This window comes from Diabrotica virgifera, chromosome 4 (genome assembly GCF_917563875.1).
Source record: "Diabrotica virgifera virgifera chromosome 4, PGI_DIABVI_V3a".
Classification (NCBI taxonomy): domain Eukaryota; kingdom Metazoa; phylum Arthropoda; class Insecta; order Coleoptera; family Chrysomelidae; genus Diabrotica; species Diabrotica virgifera.
The window spans coordinates 46,805,447-46,826,002 of record NC_065446.1 but is presented as its reverse complement, the minus strand read 5'-3'; the positions used below and the strand labels follow the sequence as shown (position 1 = coordinate 46,826,002).

Here is a 20,556-nt window from a genome sequence, read left to right as displayed (position 1 = left end):
ACTGTTTCATAAATAACTATTTTGATAGTATAAACGTCACTGTCAGTATCGAATTACCGACGCACTGTTGCCTCACTTTTGAAAGTTCGCAGAACTTTCGCAATCTTGGACCGCGTTTGTTGCTACCTGTTGATCGCTACTGTGTGCTCTTAATAAGTTACACGGATGAAAAAAACAGAAAACTTAGTGTTTCCAATTTCAAATATTTTATTCATGAGAAACTTTTTGTTTATTCTAAAGAAATTTCGGCCCTCGGTAATAATGTAATCTTTCACTCTGCGTTTAAATTTTTCAAAAATATTTATTAACTTTCTCAGGATTCGAAAAAAAAATGAATGCATTTAAATAGCATAGCACCAAGATTTTGCGCCTACCCCCTTAGAGAGACTTCGTCTTTTGTTCCTGTGACCACTCAAATTATAATACAGAAGGCGTAACAGTAGGCACAACCAAAATCGATTTTCAGAATTTGTATAGCATGTTGCCTACTTTAGGATCAGCTGTTTTTGACATCGAGCTTTTTTCAAGACATTTGTTGAATCAGTTGAATGAGCTACAAATAAACAAGAAATTTACAATTTGATAAACATTGAACACGTAAACGAACGGCGAATATTATAAGATAAGCAATAATTATTAAATTATTTTACAGACTGTATCATGATTGAAATGGCTTTAGAAGAGGATTTACCTGAAGAATTTAAGGGAGGCACCCTTAGAATTCACCCTGACAGAAGCGATCCGCCCAAATCTCCGAATCCTGCCGTTAATAAAATTGATAACGCGTCGGAAATAAATAATCAGGGCAACAATTATAATTGGAGAGGTACTTTTATGGCACCCTTATCATCAATTCCCAATAAAAGTAAGTATTTAATTATTGTATGGGCATATATGCAAAATTATTGTTTTTGTTCAAATGATAAGATATTCTTGATTTGTGTCAATATTAATCATTTTTGTTTATACAGAGTGTTTCATTGATAAATTTGCATGTTTAGAGGTAAATAGAGGACTCGGGGCTGAAGTTTGTTTTGTTAAATTAATTATGTTCCTGATTCTTTATAATGTATGTACAGAATTGTCTATACCTTCTACAATATTTTAGATACATTCATAATTTTCAAAGCATATTGTCACTGTTTAAAGTTTGTATTACCTATGTCTTTTGTTTAGTTTGATAAAGTACCTATGTCTTCTTATTCATGATAACATTAATCATCAAAAGAAACAATAGAATACATTCAACCAGTGGCGTGCGGTGACTTTTTCGAAAGGGGAAGCGATTCAATAAGGATATAAAAATATTTTCTTAAGGGTCGAGGGTCGAGCAACTTTCCACCTGATAACACTCTGATGCGCAGGGGCTCTCTATCAGCAAAGTACTTAATTATGTGGGACGTCCTGCATACAAGGACTCACACACTAAATCCGTGATGCGTGAATGCGTGAGGCACTCTATTCCCGCTATTTCTAGTGACTAGTGACCTATCATTGATCTGTATTGCTAGCTCGGGCCTTGAGTCTTCGCGCCGGGCTTGGTTTTCTAAAGAAGAATCCTATTTAAAAAAAAAATTATACTCCGAGGCATTTTCCACAACACACAACTTTCACTAAAATGACACTTATTTATACTCAAGGTCTATTCTCCTATCAACTTCTGATAATTGTTGAATGCAGTCTTTTTCAATGGATAATAGGGCTAACTTTCAAAGTCTGTCTTCGCTTGTTGAATTTCTTTTAAACTCTTAATTTGAAACTTTTAATGCATCTTAATACTGCAAAACTTCGTTCAACTGATGCACTTGTGGCTGGGATAGTTAGTAGTACTAATTCACATAACTTGACCACTTCACACAGGGACTTGTTTAGACCAGTAGTTATAAAGAAATCCCAGATTTGTGGGTATTTCTTTATCATTAATGTCAGTTGTTTCATAAATGATACTTAACTGAGAATGCAAAGCTGGGATATCAAAAAATTTTCATTATTAATCGTAATGAAATAAATTCCTCTGTGGAAAATTTTGATGAATTATAATTAGAAATATTAAGATTACCTATATACAGGGTGTCCCGAAAAGAATGGTCATAAATTATACCACACATTCTGGGGTCAAAAATAGTTCGGTTCAACCTAACTTACCTTAGTACAAATGTGCTCATAAAAAAAGTTACAGCCCTTTGAAGTTACAAAATGAAAATCGATTTTTTTCAATATATCGAAAACTCTCAGAGATTTTTTATTGAAAACGGGCATGTATCATTCTTATGGCAGGACCACCTTAAAACAAAATGATAGTGAAATTTGTCCACCCCATAAAAAATTTATGGGGATTTTGTTCCCTTAAACCCCCCCAAACTTTTGTGTATGTTTCAATTAATTCATTATTGTGGTACCATTTATTAGTTGAACACAACGTTTTTAAAAATTTTTTGCCTCTTAGTATTTTTTCGATAAGCCAGTTTTTATCGAGATGCGACTTCCTTTTTACTATATTTATGTAAAAAATTTATGGGGGTTTTGTTTCTTTAAACCCCCCAAATGTTTGTGTACGTTCCAACTAAACTATTATTGTGGTACCATTAGTTAAACGCAGTGTTTTTAAAACTTTTTTGCCTCTTAGTCTTTTTTTGATAAGTCAACTTTTATCGAGATGTGGCTTCTTTTTCAAAATGTACCAAAAAATTTTAAGTTATAAATAAATTTTCAGATTATTAACAGGTGTCTATAATCATACTGAACCATATACAAATAGGTGGTGAATTCGACAAATATTCAAAATATCTCGATAAACACTGGCTTATCAAAAAAGTACTAAGAGGCAAAAAAGTTTTAAAAATATTGTGTTTAACTAATGGTGCCACAATAATAATTTAATTGGAACGTACATAAAAGTTTGGGGGGGTTTAAGGGAACAAAACCCCCATAAAATTTTTATGGGGTGCACAAATTTCACTATAATTTTTTTTTAAGATGTTGCTGTGATAATAATTCCTCATGTCCATTTCCAATAAAAAACCTCTAGGAGTTTTCGATATACGAAAAAAAATCGATTTTCATTTTGTAACTTCAAAGGGCTGTAACTTTTTTTGTGTGCACTATTGTATATGGGTAAGTGAGGTTCAATCAACCTATTTTTGACCCCAGAATCTGTGGTATAATTTATGACCAATCTTTTCGGGACACCCTGTATAATTCTACAAATTTTAAATCGTTAAAATTTTGAAAGCTAGAATTCATTTGTTGTAGAATATTATCAAAAGGTCTCTTTGTTTCCTCTGTTTTATCTGTCTCTCTGTCTCCGAAATTATCAATCTTCATTATTTTTCTTTCATGTTCAAACCCCATATGTTCAGTTTTATCCCAAATATTTTTAAACTGCTCTCGTTTTTTTAATTATCATATTAATAAAGTCATCAATTTGTCTTATACAAAATGCAATACCATTGGATTTCTGTAAAAATCTCTGCAAAAAATTTAAATCGAAATATTCTTTAAGCGAATGTATGTAATACCTAAGTACCCCTTAGCAGCAGTAACAGTCGGAGCATCTCACTTTCGGGAAGGCGATAGGACGAGCGCTTCCATGGCATACCAAAATTCGCGCGACTAGTGGGTGCGGTCATTGAACCCTGACGAATTTTTAAACGGGACAACTGCATGTCAAGCGGCGATTTTGAGATGCGCTTCTGTCAGAAGTGGACCAAATAGTTGAATTGTGTGCATATTGAGTTCGTTCGTTCGAACGAATTTTTAATATTTTTCAATGCCTATTGGCTAGGTAATATGTAGATTATTTGGATTAGGGAAAAAAATTTTATTATTAAATATTAATTAATAATGTATTTTCTTATATCGACGAATAAATAGGGAAGCGGCGCTTCCCCGGCTTCCATGGACCGCACGCCTCTGCATTCAACAAAGACTGTGATTGAGTATAATAGTGATTAATACTATGAATTTGCCTTGAAGGCATACACTGGTATATTATATATATGGCAATACATTAAAACCTCAATATAACTGACTAATTGGGGGGACAGAATGTCCGCCAAAGTCCGTTATAAATATAAAAGTAGGTTTCAAATTAATCAAATTTTTTTTGAAAATATCTACTGTATTTATATACAGTGTACAAATCTGTAATTTAAAAAAGGAATCAAGTTTTGTTTGCTACTTTTTTACTTTTCTACTTTATCTATAAACTTTCTGCAATATATTCGTTTGTTTGCCAACATTATTCACTGATCCATGAATTGAATAAGCGATGTATTTTTTTGGCAGAAACATACAAATTGCCTTCTGAATGTCGAATATTTTCAGGCGGGTAAGCAGGAGCGTCGTCTAAAATCAATAAACATTTGACCTCTTTCAGCAGTATTTCCAGTTTTTTCTCTTGAAACTTTCTCACTGCATGTAGAAATTTAAAAAAAAAATCAATTTTTAAAATATCTGTGATGAACCATGCCGTATTAGAGCTATAATATGAAACAGGCTGATGATGCATTATATATTTAATATGATCTTTGATAACTCTAGGTTTATGAGATTTGCAACAATAATTATATAAGTAGTCAATCTAAGTGATCCATTGACGTTAGCAGAAAGCAGTGCCAAGATTCAGTCCTTGCTGATTTTTCTTCCAGAAATCATTTCTTCATATTTTTTGCATTCAATTTTTTTTACATTTGATCAGATTTTTTGTCCGTTAAATAGAGGTCCGTTACGGTGTCTGATAGAGAACCTCTCCGTGAACCCTTCTAAAACTAAACTGGTAGCCTTTACAAATAAGAGAAAGCTTAATGGACTGAGTGAGCTGAAATTATTTGGAGAGATACTGGACAGAACCAATGAGGTTAAGTATCTAGGTGTAACCCTGGATTCGAAACTCAATTGGAATGCTCATATTACCAACATAACCAATAGGGCTAAGTGACTCTTCTGGAGCAGCAGAGGAGTTGTAGGTAAACCCTGGGGATTGAAACCAAAGGTGATCTGTTGGTTGTACACATCAGTGATACGACCGATAGTCACTTATGGGTCAGTACTCTGGTGGAGAAAGACGGCTTTGCAATGGTGTGTGACCACTCTCACCACCCTACAAAGACAAGCGCTTCTAAATATAACAGGAGCCATGAATAGTATAGGAACGGCTTCATTAGAGGCTATCACAGGTCTCCCTCCACTGGAATTATATATTTCGGCGGTAGCCTTTATGACCATCCTGAGACTCAAAGCAAATAATACTTGGAGGCCGAATTATGTATTGAATAGCCACACAAACATTACTGATATGATGACACCAGAACTAATCTTCACTCAGAAGATTAACACAATTATACCATCTAGGGAAAAAAAAGGTCTCAAATATTAATGGGGACTTAATATGGTTGGATAAAAACTGCCCATGGTACTGAATCAGGAGTCTTTAGGCAAACATGTAACTATAATAAATCTTACAGCCTAGGTCAACATACAACGGTGTTCCAGGCTGAAGTTTTTGCTTTGGTGGCCTGCATTGATGAAATCATTGATGAAGACCCTAAAGCTAAGAGAATCAACATTTACACAGATAGCCAATCGGCTGTTCTGGCTGTAAAGAACCCTCTCACCAAATCAAAACTGGTGAGAAACTGTAAAGATCTCCTCAATAACCTGGCAAAAGACAATAAAGTGTCTTTAATATGGGTGCATGGGAACGAACGAGCAAATATGTTAGCGAAACAAGGCTCGAGAGAAACATTTGAACGCCCAGAACCGTTCTGTGGCATCACTAAAGATTCTATGAAAAACGAGGTTCAGAAATGGCTGATAAAGAATCATCAAAATAAATGGAGAACCACTCAAGGGCAAATCCAAACTAAAAAAATAATCAAGAATATTGATAAAAACTCTCGAACAGTTTGATTAACCTCAAGAAACGAGAGGCCAAAACAGTTACTGAAATGGTGACTGGACATTGCCGATTAAGAAATCACCTATACAAACTAGGTAAGGTTAATGAACCATGGTGCAGAAAGTGCGAAATGGAAGAAAAGACTGCCATACACATACTATGCCACTGCAGTGTGCTAAGTGATGTAAGGCAGGACTTTACTGGTCAAATGAGGTTTGAACCAGAAGAGATTCTAAAACTACCAATAAGAAAACTGTTGGCCTTCGTTGAGGCCACAGGACTTATTAAGTTTAAGGAGAAGAACAGGGTTTGGTACAAAGGTCTTATGACCAAGTGCCAGAGACTAACGCGTCTCGCCTGAGTTAAGAAGAAGAAGAAGAGGTTCGTTACATACAAGAGGAAGGCGGGACATGGAGAATCAAGAGAAGCGACAACATTAACGAATTAAATGACGGGGTATGATATTGTAAGATTTGTGAAAAGTCAAAGACTGTCATGGCTGTGACATGTCCACAGACAAGAAGATACTATATCAACGAAGAAAATATTGCAATGGAAGCCAATAGGAAGACGAAAACAAGGAAGGCCCAGAAAGAGATGATTTTAAGACGACCTGAAACTATCTTCGATACGCTATCCTTCTGTCTTTTCTTGGTCTACCTTTTTTTCTTTTTGTATTGGCTTTTGTGATATTTTCGGCCCTTTCCCATTGTTTCAATGATTTCTAAATATCGTATTTTCTGTGCTTTGATTTCCGTCGTTATTTTTGGTTCGTTATATAGTTCTTCAAGTTCTTCTTCTCCATTAATTCCAGTGGGAATCGTACATACTGTGCAGTGTTACTTATGTTTAACAAAAGCATTAAGCAGAAAAGAAAAGCTATCCTGTATATTGTAGCACGACAAATTAAACAAACATAAAAATATATTTAAACAGTGTAATTAGGTCATAGGCATGATATTCTTTGTGCTACGTAACTTTTCGGAATGCACCTGTAAGCTAGTGTCTCGCGAGATTGAAAGGAGTGAGTTCTTAAAATAACATTTAATATTAAAAAGTATTAATCATTGGGCGCCATCAACAAATCAAATATACTGCCATATGCCTATCCAAAAATAAAAAAAAATATCTTGCAATGTCATTCCATTAGATAAGTCGGTACTTACCATTGCGGTCATAGGTTGTAGGTGTGCCTTTCCGACAATAAGGATCAGAGATAGATTGTGCAAAAGAAAAATACGTATACAAGTTTAAAACACAGTCATCGTTTATTTATAAAAAAAAATAGTTAAAAAAGCAAAACTGAGCTGCCAATGAATGAATAAAAAAAATTAAGTCCTTCATGAGTTCAAATGTTCAAAGAAAAAGAATTAAAACAGTTCATTACAAGTACCTGGTGATTGTACTGTCGGCTGGAGCTAGCGTAGACCTTGTGTAGCTCGGCTGGAACTCTTGTTAACCAATATTTCACGGACACTTTACATTTTCTGTTCTAAAGTCCTATTGCACAAAGTTTTATTATACGAAAGATAAAATTCCATAGTTTTTTGTTTTATTTTTAAAAAAGTTAACTGCTTAATTGATTGTTAATGAAGCATTTCAACATTGTAATGATTTAAAGATTGTTCACTTGAACATAGCAAAATTTTGTTTAAATAATTGATTTTTTTTTTTATTAAAAAGTTGGGAACCACGTTCCGCGAACTCGCGTTAATGTATTCTTGAAAACAGACACAACAGACACTGTTCCATCCAATCCACAGGAATTAGACACCAAAACATACTGATATGGTATTCACTGTAACCACATTCTTTTGGTAGGGGAGCAAAGTATGCTAAATTTGCAGTCACTCGAGCTTTATGGGGACCTATTAGGTTGTAATTATTAGGTCCTAAAATCAAAAAAAGTTAAGTAAAATTTTCCATTTTCAACAATCCTTTTTCCGATTATAGCGCCATCTATCCATAATTCGAAAAAAGTCTCGAATAAAAGTTGCTTATTTTTACGTAAAGAATCCAAATCTGCAATAAAAATTTGGGGGTCCCATTTAAGATTTTTAAGTAACCCCACCCCGCCTCCGTAGGGGATCGTGTTTGGTACCATTCGATAGATTTTTCAAAATCAGTTTGAAAGTGTATTTTGCAGTTTTTCGATCTGATGTTCATTTTGCGAAATATAGCGGAATTTGAATTTAAAATTTTAAATTTACCCCCACGTCTCTCCGTGGGGGTCATGTTTAGTACCATTCGATAGATTTTTGAAAAATATTGAAGACGTATTTTTTAGTTTTTAGATCTGACGTTCATTTCGCGAAATATTCGCTTTTTTTGTGAAACTTTTTGACTCACCCATTTCCTTACGCCCCGCTCAAATCGTCAGCTTTTTGAAATATACACTCTTTTGCATGTACTTAACTTACTTTATCTTAATCTGACAATTTCGAGTATTTTTAAGAATAGATTTTTTTGACCCCCCTTAACGAACTTTCCTGTGTTAAGAGCCAATATATGGTAGAGGTACATCTGTACTGCAGGGTACCAGGTTTCTCCCCATATGATAATCTGACGCGCTCGAGTAACTGCAAAAATCCCCGCTTGGGCTCCCCTACCATTTTCTTATACTTTCACTAAGAAAACAGACTACATCTATGCCTAACGTTGGCACAGAACCAAAAAAACTGGAGTTCACTCAATAACTGATAACTTAACTCTCTCTTTTTCTCTCTGCCAGACAAAACTTTACTGTCCTTCTATCCTTTTAATTCAAGACAAGACTCCCATGGTCTCAAACACAGAAATTACCCTCCCACTTGACGATCATCGGATCTTTATCCAATCAAAAGAAATCTAATATTTCTTCTAGCAATAAAGTAACCAGGGTATTTTCCAAAGTCACACCCTACCAGAAATCATAATTCTCTTTCGACCAATCAAAAAAATATAGCAACATCAGACATCAGCTATGGCTTTAGCGATTCTCACAAGACTGCAACATAATTGCAGCTATGGTAATTTGATCTTATTGAGAACTAATATCAACAAAATTCAGTCTCATCGTCGCCCAAGAACATTAAATCCTTTTGATAATTTGCCGCGACAAGCACACTCTCCACTTGGTCAAAAGATAAGACAACACATCGTCGTGGGGAACTAAAAAAGGATTGCGCAATACACATACGTCTAATTTATTCATGCTACAGGGTCGGAACTGATATATTCGTACTGACAATAAAAACATATTTATTGCGTTTTCCTTTGGACCGTTACAATATTGGCCATAACAAATATGAAATGCATTAAATGTATGTTCTTACATCCATCTCGACGCCGACTATTTATCTCCCATAATCTGTCTATTTCATAATGAAACACCCTCTATAAAAATATTTTTACGCTTAATTATTGCATTATTTTCTTCATATGATAAGATATGTGTTATTGATATTAATTCATATTTGTATAGTTATTTATCCAGTATGGAAAATGTGATCCCCTCAATTGTTTGGAGTGCTCATGTCTATAAATACAGGGTTCTACTGTCCAGCTATATATGATATTTGTATGTACAAAACTATCTTTTATTTAATGAGTTTATACGTTATTGCTAATACGCCAATGTGCAGAGTGATTTTTTATGACGAAATAAATACATTTTAAGGGAATTAATGTAGAATTTAGTAGAGGATCCCATATAAGATCGACCTTCGTCGATCTGTTTAATGGATAAAAATTGTTTGATAGGTAATTTAGTATGTTCAAAATTATAAAAACCAAGGGGTGCCCGATGTAATTTTGTCCAGACTAAGATTAATTAATAATTAAAAACTGACTTTTTTTTATAAATTCTACTAAAATCTTTTTGGCCCGGGCAGATATTATTTTAGATTTCTTGCATCATTCGAAACAAAAAATGTCTTCTGTAATTGTTCTCTTAACCTGATTGTTTTCGAGTTATAAACAATTTAAAACTGAAAAAAGGACGAAAAATGACGATTTTCGAGATAAGAATAGATTCGATAAGAATTTTTACCATGTTTTTTATTCTACAATATATTCTTTTAATTGTTAATGAAGAAGATTCCTTATGGGCGAGCGGGCTGGAGGAGCAACTAAAAAACAATGTTTGAAAAAGAAATAAGCCCAAAATACTTATCAAGAACTGATAAAATCGCTGGTACCTATGATTAATGTGATTCCTAAGGCCGTCCGCACATGGGTCGATCGAAGACAAGTCTCGAAGTTCGCTCGTCTTGCTCGTCTTGTACGAATCCTACGGCACAAGCGATTTACTCTGGGCTAATTAGCAAAATACAAGGAAAAGTTATTTACCAGCAATTTTATTGCTGGAATCGAATCTTATGATTGTATATATTAATAATATAGGTATGCAAAGTCCGCAGATAGTGTGCTACTTTTTTTATAAACAAAATGGCGACCGAAAATCGTGTTTTTTTCAATTTTTGCTTTATAACTCCAAAGATTTTAACTTTACACCAAAAACACCCAAATAAAAATTCACCGCAATTAAATTCTGCATAGAGACGTGTTTTTCCCGATTCACTTCGATGAAAACTTTCCCCGGAAAAAGCGGGTTTTTCCAACAAAATCTTTAATTTTCAACTAAAATTTTAGATAAGTAATTGTTAATCAATAATTAAATAACTTGGTAATGTAAAAGCTCCTTTCGTATAGATTATAATTCCAGAAGCCGATGGAAACTGAATGAACAGTTTAGCAACAATTGAATTGTTAATTAAAAATTTACGGTCGCTATAATAACGACAATAATTATGATCCATAAGAATAACTATGATTTTTTCATAAAAAGACACTATACCTATCTAATGTACTTTACAGAATTGAAATTGGACTATTTAAGCGGCTTCAGGAATATTTTAAAATTATAAAAAATTTTTAGGCTTATAAACAAATAGAATATCTCGGGAAATATTAAACTAAGTTAAATTGTGAAAACGGTATTCGAAAAACAGCGGCAGGATGCTTCTTTTAAAAGAAAAAACGTTTAATTATGACGAGTGGTTCCTGAGATACAACCGGTCAAAGTTGACCGGAATTTACGGCAAAGATATAAAAAATAGGATCATAATTTTTAAACCATCACCTTTTTATTTTTGTCCTCTTTCTCCACACCGATTTTCATATCTTTAAAATACTCATAACATATCTTATTATAATAAAAACTATCGATAATACGTGTGAAAATTGCCAAAAATAGCAAAATTCCAATCAAAAATTAGGTTGGAGAAAATGTATCCCTCAAAGTTCAAAATCAGTATACGTTAAAAAAATGCATTTTCTCGGCTTTCCATGGAGCAATTTCCTTCATTCTTTTTTTTTTCCCAAGTAACTCGAGTAGAGTCATCGAACTAACTCATTAGTAAATGTCAAACTTGCTTTTGTTTTGTTATAATAGATTTATTTATTTATAAGAACAGAAAACTACATATTTTTTCCAGTTTTAGGCTTTTTTTTAGATAAACTTACTACAAGTGTACCTTTTAAAGTTAAAAACATAAATATTCTCATTTGAAAGCTGTATAATTATTTAAACAATTTTTATTTAAACAAATTAAAATTTTGTGTTATATTAAATAAATTAATTTATTATAACAAAACAAAAGCAAGTTTGACATTTAATAATGCGTTAGTTCGATGACTCTACTCGAGTTACTTGGGAACAAAAAAAGAATGAAGGAAATTGCTCCATGGAAAGCCGAGAAAATGCATTTTTTTAACGTATACCGATTTTGAACTTTGAGGGATACATTTTCTCCAACCTAATTTTTGATTGGAATTTTGCTATTTTTGGCAATTTTCACACGTATTATCGATAGTTTTTATTATAATAATATATGTTATGAGTATTTTAAAGATATGAAAATTGGTGTGGAGAAAGAGAACAAAAATAAAAAGGTGATGGTTTAAAAATTATGGTCCTATTTTTTATATCTTTGCCGTAAATTCCAGTCAAATTTGACCGGTTGTATCTCAGGAACCACTCGTCATAATTAAACGTTTTTTCTTTTAAAAGAAGCGTCCTGCTACTGTTTTTCGAATACCGTTTTCACAATTTAATTTAGTTCAATATTTCCCGAGATATTATATTTGTTTATAAGCCTAAAAATTGTTTATAATTTTAAAATATTCCTGAGGCCGCTTAAATAGTCTAATTTCAATTCTGTAAAGTACATTAGATAGGTATAGTGTCTTTTTATGAAAAAATCATAGTTATTCTTATGCATCATAATTATTGTCGTTATTATAGCGACCGTAAATTTTTAATTAACAATACAATTGTTGCTAAACTGTTCGTTCAATTTCCATCGGCTTCTGGAATTATAATCTATACGAAAAGAGCTTTTACATTACCAAGTTATTTAATTATTGATTAACAATTACTTATCTAAAATTTTAGTTGGAAATTAAAGATTTTGTTGGAAAAACCCGCTTTTTCCGGGGAAAGTTTTCATCGAAGTGAATCGGGAAAAACACGTCTTTATGCAGAATTTAATTGCGGTGAATTTTTATTTGAGTGCTTTTGGTGTAAAGTTAAAATCTTTGGAGTTATAGAGCAAAAATTGAAAAAAACACGATTTTCGGTCGCCATTTTGTTTATAAAAAAAGTAGCACACTATCTGCGGACTTTGCATACCTATACTATTAATATATACAATCATAAGATTCGATTCCAGCAATAAAATTGCTGGTAAATAACTTTTCCCAAAAATGGCCTATTCTCCGATAATCAGCCCAGACTAATTGCTCTCCGCACACTAGTCGATTCAGTTTGCTCACATCTTCCAACTATAAATAACGCATTTTTAAACGCTTTTATTTAGTTTAATCGTTTGCGTCAAATCTTTAGACGTTAATTTGACTGTCTTTTCTTCAATGCAAATGAATGAAATTTTGCAGACCTATGCATTCGCGGGAACAATACACGAATAGTCGATCAAACATTTTTTTGTGTTTATGAATTGTTTAAATAAAAAAAACAATTTTAATGGAAAAAGCTTATATTCTCTTGTTTTTTACAATGCAGAAACTTGAAACTTTTACAGACTGTAGCTAATTATATGAACTATACATAATTTCACTTTTACGTTAATTGTTTACGTTATGCTTCATACATAAACAATAAAGTTTCGAATTTATCCAGTTTCTGTCCGATTTCTATCCAGTTTTCAGCGAAAGAAAGTTATGGCACCGCAGAGAGACGAATGCTGCCCCATTGTCGTGGGCTTCGACTGTTCATAAAACGCAAGGTTCCACTGTTGGCTACGCTGTCGTGAACTTGGGCCCGAAAATGTTTGCGTAAGAACAGGCTTAAAAGCCTGAATTGAGCCTACAAAGCTTATGTTGTATTGAGCCGAGTGCGATCATTAAGGTACGTATTCCACAGGGTTCTGTCCTTGCCCCTTTACTTTTCAGCCTCTATATTGCTGACATGCCTGAAACCGAATCTCGGAAGTTTGGATATGCTGACGACTGGACCCTTGCAACAAGCCACCAATCTTTAGAAACTACAGAAATCACTCTCACGAATGACTTATCCATCCTCAGCGAATACCTTAAGAAATGGAGACTACAACCAAGTACTACAAAAACTGAAGTATCAGCTTTTCATCTAAACAACAAGTTGGCAAACAGAGAATTGCGAGTGTATTTTAATAACAAGCTGTTAAAACACAATAAATACCCGAAATACCTTGGGGTTACTCTAGACAGAACGCTCACATTCAGAGAACACCTGACGAAAACAGCAGCAAAATTGAAAACACGCAACAATATAACACAGAAACTCTGCGGCACTACATGGGGGTCCACAGCATCAACATTAAGATCCTCTGCTCTTGGCCTGATATATCCGGTGGCAGAATACTGTGCTCCAGTGTGGCTAAATAGCAGGCATACCCACCTGGTCGACACCCAACTAAACCGTACTATGCGTATGATAACAGGCACAATTAAGCCCACCCCTACAATGTGGCTACCTACCCTTAGTAATATAGCACCACCCAACCTACGCCGCGAACATGCATTGGTTAAAGAATATAACAAAATAATGGACAGTCACCAGCTTCTAGTCCACAACGACATCCCCGATATTCTTGGAAACCGTCCCCGATCCAGGTTACCCCCTCTACAATCTGCTCAAGCGCTGCAGCAATCCAACTTTGACTTAAATACCCGATGGAGAGAAGATTGGGAAAGTAGGACAGATCCGCATTACCATAGTCTACCGGACATCATAGGGAAACCTGGCGAATTTGAACGTCCCCGTAAGATTTGGGCAGCCCTTAATCGAATTCGAACAAACTGTGGAAGATGCGCCGACTCCCTCAACAGATGGGGTAAACTCCCCTCGCCTTCTTGTGACTGCGGCGCTGCAAGACAGACGATCAGTCACATTGTTCAGGACTGCCCACGCAGAGCATACACAGGCGACCCTATAGACTTTGTAATGGCAACCGAAGGGTCAATCGAATATATAAAAAAATTGGACATCTGTTTGTGATGCATTGTATAATGCATAAATCTAATACAAGGGTGAACTCCGCTCGGTGTAGCTGCTCAAATAGATACGGCATGCGCTCCCCTACATATAAACCGCAAACCGGTTGAATCGAAGAGGAAGAGTTGGAAAGACTGCGAAAACTGTATAGGTGTAAATAATGATTTTGATTCAAGAAATGTATGAAGAAATTACAAATAACGTACAATGTATGTATCAAAAGTTGAAATACATGCAAAAATGTTTCTTTCATATACTTACATCCTTTTCTAAACATGACGATATATTTTAATGTTTGAAAAGTGTAAGAATAAAAAGTAAAAAATAAAAAAATATGAAAAAAAATGTTTAAGAAACGCTTTTCTTTAGTTATGAGTGCTAAAATTTAAAATTTAAAAAAATTAACTAAAAAACAAAAAATATAAAAATGAAACTCGAAGTATTATTCGAAAAAAAGTTCGTTAAAAAAATGAAAAAATCTAACACATTCGTCTAAGAAAAGCGTGGGGCGCGTCTTCATCGAATAAACGGATTCAAGATAGCGCCCCACGCTTTTCTTAGACGAATGTGTTGGATTTTTTCATTTTTTTTAACGAACGTTTTTTTCGAATAATCCTTTGAATTTGATTTTTATATTTTTTGCTTTTTAGTTAATTTTTTTAAACTTTAAATTTTAGTCACTCATAACTAAAGAAAAGCGTTCCTTAAAATTTTTTTTTCATTTTTTTTATTTATATATCAACCCAAAACGACTATTTCGATCTGTGAAAAGTACGGTATTTTACATTTTTAGTATAATTTGAATACAATGAGCATTATACTGATAGCATTTTTCTACTTCCTCAACGAAATTTATATTAAACACATCATCTCATTGTTTGATTTGCGTGTATAGAATAAATTGCTATGTAGAAATGCTATCAATGAGTGTCCCCGTTTAGGACTTAGTCCTCTTCAGGGTTTGTAGTGAACGTAAAATGTGGCCGCAAAAGCAAACAGTCCGAAAAACACACTGGGGCAAGTGTCGTATCCTGGTGTTTCTGGTTTCCTGGGTTATGCCGGACGGTGGTGTCCAGAAGGCTAAAAAGGCAACAGAGAAGAAAATTTGATGGAGTTGTTGTTGGTTCCATAGACATTTACGTGTACTGTCCGTGCTTTGCTCTCGACCAGTCTCCCTAGAAACCATTGTACAACGACAGGCGAACCTGCGTCCCTCGTCGGCGGTCAGGAGGTGGCTTTTGAGCGCAGCGTGGACAGTGAGCGTTCGAGTGGTGAAAATAGTTGCGGCTATTTTCTTGGGACGAACAGGTATAATTATGCAATGAAGTTGGAAAACCGCAAAAAACCAACTTCTCCCTGTTCGGGGTAGGGAAGAGGATGTGTTATAGGTGGGTACGGAAGGCTAACGGGGTAGCCTCGAGGATGTTTTCGTATTCTACTGGGAGTTCGTCAATCCATGTTTGCATTAGAGCAGACGGTAGATGAATCTTTTTGCGTTTGGGTTTTCGGTAGAATACGTGGCCGGAAGATGAACAGGAACATTTGAGAGATTCTTGTGTGTCGGAGGGGGGGCCGTTGATTACTTTGATTGTGAAGTTCCTGTTCAGAGAGTTTATTCTCTCAGTGATTTTGGGGATGTTTGAGATGTTATGGATTTCGTTTGAGGGATATCTCCAGTGCTCGTAGTTGCATCTACGCAAGATTCTACGTTCCACTCGCAACAACCTCTCTTTTTTTGCTCTAGCGCAAAGAGAGTAGAGGCAAGATTTGTACTCAATGACGGGTCGAATAAAGGTCTTGTAAGTGTGTATGAGAGTCTTCTTGTGTGTCTTGCCAATTTGTCCAGAGAGAGCGTTGAGAAGTCTGGCCCTGTTCCTTACCCTATCTAAAGTTGCTTTTAGATCTGCGTCCCAGTTAAGAGTCCTGGTGAACAGTACTCCCAAGTAGGTCGCAGTCGGACTAACAACAAGCCTTTCTCTCAACAATCTCAGTGGATATTGGTCGTCTTCATTTTTTATGATTCTTCCTGACACAGAAGGGGCGCGAAACACAATTGTTGTTGTTTGGTTCGCGTTCAGCGTGACTCTCCACTTACAACACCAGTCCCCGACCACGTCCAACAGAGCCTGGGCTCTTCTGTGGATGAGTTGTGGGTTGTATCGAGAGGTTGTCGTGAGTAGAGCCGTGTCGTCTGCATAGAGAAACAGCCGAGTGCCTGGGATATTTTGGTTTGTGATATCGCTGTTGTAGATGATGTACAACAGTGGTGCTAGGACTGAACCCTGGGGAACTCCAGCTTGTGGAGTGAAGGGGGTAGACTTTTGTTCGCTTACTTTTACTCTGACAGTTCGGTTGTGGAGGTATGAGTGTACAATTTTGGTAAATTGTAGTGGTAGCCCGATGTCCAGAAGTTTCCGAACAAGTCCGTCGTGCCAGACCTGATCGAAAGCCTTCTGCACATCCAGGAATGTGGCTATGGCGAATGAACCATCGTTGATGGTTTGAGTAACTTTAGTTGTGAGATCTATTAATGCATGTTGAGTAGATTTACCTGACTGGAATCCGTATTGGAATTTTGGTATGATGTTGTGGTTTTCGAGAAAGTTATTGAGCCTCTCTTTTAGGATTAGCTCAAGAACTACCCAGAATTAAACACATAGAAACAGCAGTTCAAGCAGTTCAACAATATATTTCCAAAAAGAAAATGTAGTATGCACTACATTTATAGTGTATATAGTATGCACTACAATCAACGAACGTAACATGTAACGATCTTTGAATAAAACTAAAATTTAATTAAGCGCAAAAAACAAAAAAAACGAAGAAAAACAAATAAAATAAACTACATATATGAATGGAAACTTGCGTCTCACTCGAACTTTCTCGTGCGCTACGGATCGCAAGGGACGAGAGTCGTACAAGACGAGGAGATTTGCAATCCTAAGACCGTCCGCACATTCGTCGATCGAAGACACGTCTCGAAGTTCGCGCGTCTTGCTCGTCTTGTACGAACCCTGCGACACAAGCGATTGCCCTCCGCACACTAGTCGATTCTGTTTTGATAAATTAACGCATTTTTTATATATTAACCAAAACGACTGTTTCGATCTGTGAAAAGTACGGTATTATTACATTTTTATACAGTTGCATTATACAGTTGAGGGTATTTTCTACTTCCTCAACGAATTTTATAATAAACACCTAGAAACAGAAGTTCAATGTTTTCAGAATTTTACATTACAAACAATATATTTCCACAAAGCTAATAGTACTACAATCAACGAACATAACATTCACCGATCTTTAAAAAGACTAAAATTTAATTCAGGGCAAAAATCAACAAAAACGAAGCAAACAAATAAAATAATGACTGGAAACGTGCGTTTCACTCGAACTTTCTCGTACGCTTCAGATCGCACGGAACGAGAGTCGTACAAGATGAGAAGATTTGCAATCCTAAACGCTCCGTGTACGGAGCTCAATGCCACAACGAAGGAACTTGAGTGACGGGGAGAGATCTATGCGATTGGAATCGAGTCGATTACTTCGAGCGTCGCTCCATGTGCGGACGGCCTAAACGCTCCGTGTACGGAGCTCAATGGCACAACGAAGGAACTTGACTGGCGGAGAGAGACCTACGCGACTGGAATCGAGTCGAGTAGTTCGAGCGTCGCCCCATGTGCGGACGGCCTTATACTTGTCCAGTAAAAATAATAAGGCCGTCCGCACATAGAGCGACGCTCGAAGTAATCGAATCAATTGCAATCGCGTAGATCTCTCCCCGTCACTCAAGTTCCTTCGTTGTGGCATTGAGCTCCGTACACGAAGCGTTTAGGATTGCAAATCTTCTCGTCTTGTACGACTCTCGTTCCGTGCGATCTGAAGCGCACGAGAAAGTTCGAGTGAGACGCACGTTTCCAGTCATTATTTTATTTGTTTGCTTCGTTTTTGTTGATTTTTGCCCTAAATTAAATTTTAGTCTTTTTAAAGATCGGTGAATGTTATGTTCGTTGATTGTAGTACTATTAGCTTTGTGGAAATATATTGTTTGTAATGTAAAATTCTGAAAACATTGAACTTCTGTTTCTAGGTGTTTATTATAAAATTCGTTGAGGAAGTAGAAAATACCCTCAACTGTATAATGCAACTGTAATAAAATGTAATAATACCGTACTTTTCACAGATCGAAATAGTCGTTTTGGTTAGTACATAAAAAATGCGTTAATTTATAAAAACAGAATCGACTAGTGTGCAGAGGGCAATCGCTTGTGTCGCAGGGTTCATACAAGACGAGCAAGGCGCGCGAACTTCGAGACGTGTCTTCGATCGACCCATGTGCGGACGGCCTATCTCTTTGATAAGTATTGGCGATTACAATTTTTTTATATGCGTGTCCGCGAAGATTATAGCTCCCAAAATATTTATAATGAAAATATTTTAGTTCATAATAGATGCCGACGAAAACAATTATTTCTGAGAACTTTTTACTAATTTTAATTTTCGTGGACCCACAAACAGAAATGATGTTTTTTGCCGATACTCCTCAAAAAATAATTTTTTTCACTAACACTTTATTAGGGATTATAATTTACACAATCATATAATCGAAAATAATGTTTTTCGCGGCGTTTATTGTAAGTTCTATTCTTAACGGCATTTTTCGGAGTTATACTTTTCGTAGGCGGCGGCGAAATAAGGTCTGAACTTCTTGAATTTAGGTATTTAGTAATTTAAAAAATGATATTTTGACTTATGTTTTTGAGCATTGAAAATCGTCATTTTTCGTTTTTTTAGTCTTAAATTGTTTGTAACTCTAAAAACGATCAACTTGCAAGAAGAATTACAAAAGAACTTTTTTGTTTCGAATGATCCAAAAGATCTAAAATAATATCTGCCCGGCCCAAAAAGTTTTAGTAGAATTTATAAAAAAAAGTAGTCATAATTTAATTATTAATTAATTTAGTCTGGAGTCTGGACAAAATTATATCGGGCATTCTTTTTTTTATAATTTTTAACATACTAAATTACATATTAAATAATTTTTCTCCATTATACAGATCGGTGAAGGTTGTTCTTATATCGGATCTTAGACTAATTGTAAAAATACTTATTTCGAGAATATTCTCTTCTACAGTTTTCTACCTAATGGCCAGACTAACACATCGCCCATCTCACAGTACATAAGGGAATACATAAAACGTTAAATATAAAAATAAAACTGTATACCATTTTTATTCAGTTGCAATACGAAGCCAAACTGTCTTAATTTTTACTTAGATCAGAGAGTGTAGCCAGCACTCTTATCGACGATTTCACCTCTTGTTAGAGGTTCATCAGAGACTGCATAGGCTGCTTTCTCTGGTCCAGGTAAAAATTTTCGACATATTAATCCCCCATTGCAACTGACGAGAAGGTAGTAGGTGCGTAGCGGCATCTGCTAAATAAAAGACTAAGTTTTTCAACCTAATGAAATTTAATTTACAAATATTTTCATTAGGTTGAAAAACTTAGTCTTTTATTTAGCAGATGCCGCTACGCACCTACTACCTTCTCGTCAGTTGCAATGGGGGATTAATATGTCGAAAATTTTTACCTGGACCAGAGAAAGCAGCCTATGCAGTCTCTGAGGAACCTCTAACAAGAGGTGAAATCGTCGATAAGAGTGCTGGCTGCACTCTCTGATCTAAGTAAAAATTAAGACAGTTTTGGCTTCGCATTGCAAATGAATAAAAATGGTATACATTTTTATTTTTATATTAGTATTACTTCTATAGAGTAACTAGGTCCATTTTCCGTTGGAACTTACCAAGCTGCAGACGGGGGTTGTGAATTGCATAGTGTAGAATTCCTTCCCTTTTGTCTTCACTGCAGCATCCATTTGGCTTGCATATTGTAGAAGCCTTGGAGGTGTCACCAGGAAGATGGGCCAATAAATTTTTCAATTAAAAATCTTTTAAAAATATTTAATTTACAAATATTTTCATTAGGTTGAAAAACTTAGTCTTTTACATAAAACATTCTTATCTTAAGAAAATATTTAATCTTAGAAAAAATGATCTTACAGAATACATAAAACATTCTTATTTTATGGTAGGAGAGCCCAAGCGGGGATTTTTGCAGT

General features: G+C 35.2%; 1 protein-coding gene across 3 annotated transcripts in view; it reads left to right on the top strand.

Annotated features, from left to right (window-relative positions):
* Window positions 1–516: 516 nt before the first annotated feature.
* The window catches only part of LOC126883025 (tumor protein p63-regulated gene 1-like protein), a 94,074-nt gene continuing 74,034 nt past the window's right edge, over window positions 517–20,556 (top strand). Inside the window, exons 1-2 of one of the 3 annotated variants that reach the window (XM_050648208.1) lie at window positions 517–597; window positions 653–865. In XM_050648208.1, the coding sequence (XP_050504165.1) occupies window positions 661–865 (205 nt within the window). In that variant the 5' untranslated portion in view covers window positions 517–597; window positions 653–660. Of the gene's footprint in view, window positions 866–20,556 lie in introns of all 3 variants that reach the window. The other 2 variants (XM_050648207.1, XM_050648209.1) reach the window with 2 other exon arrangements.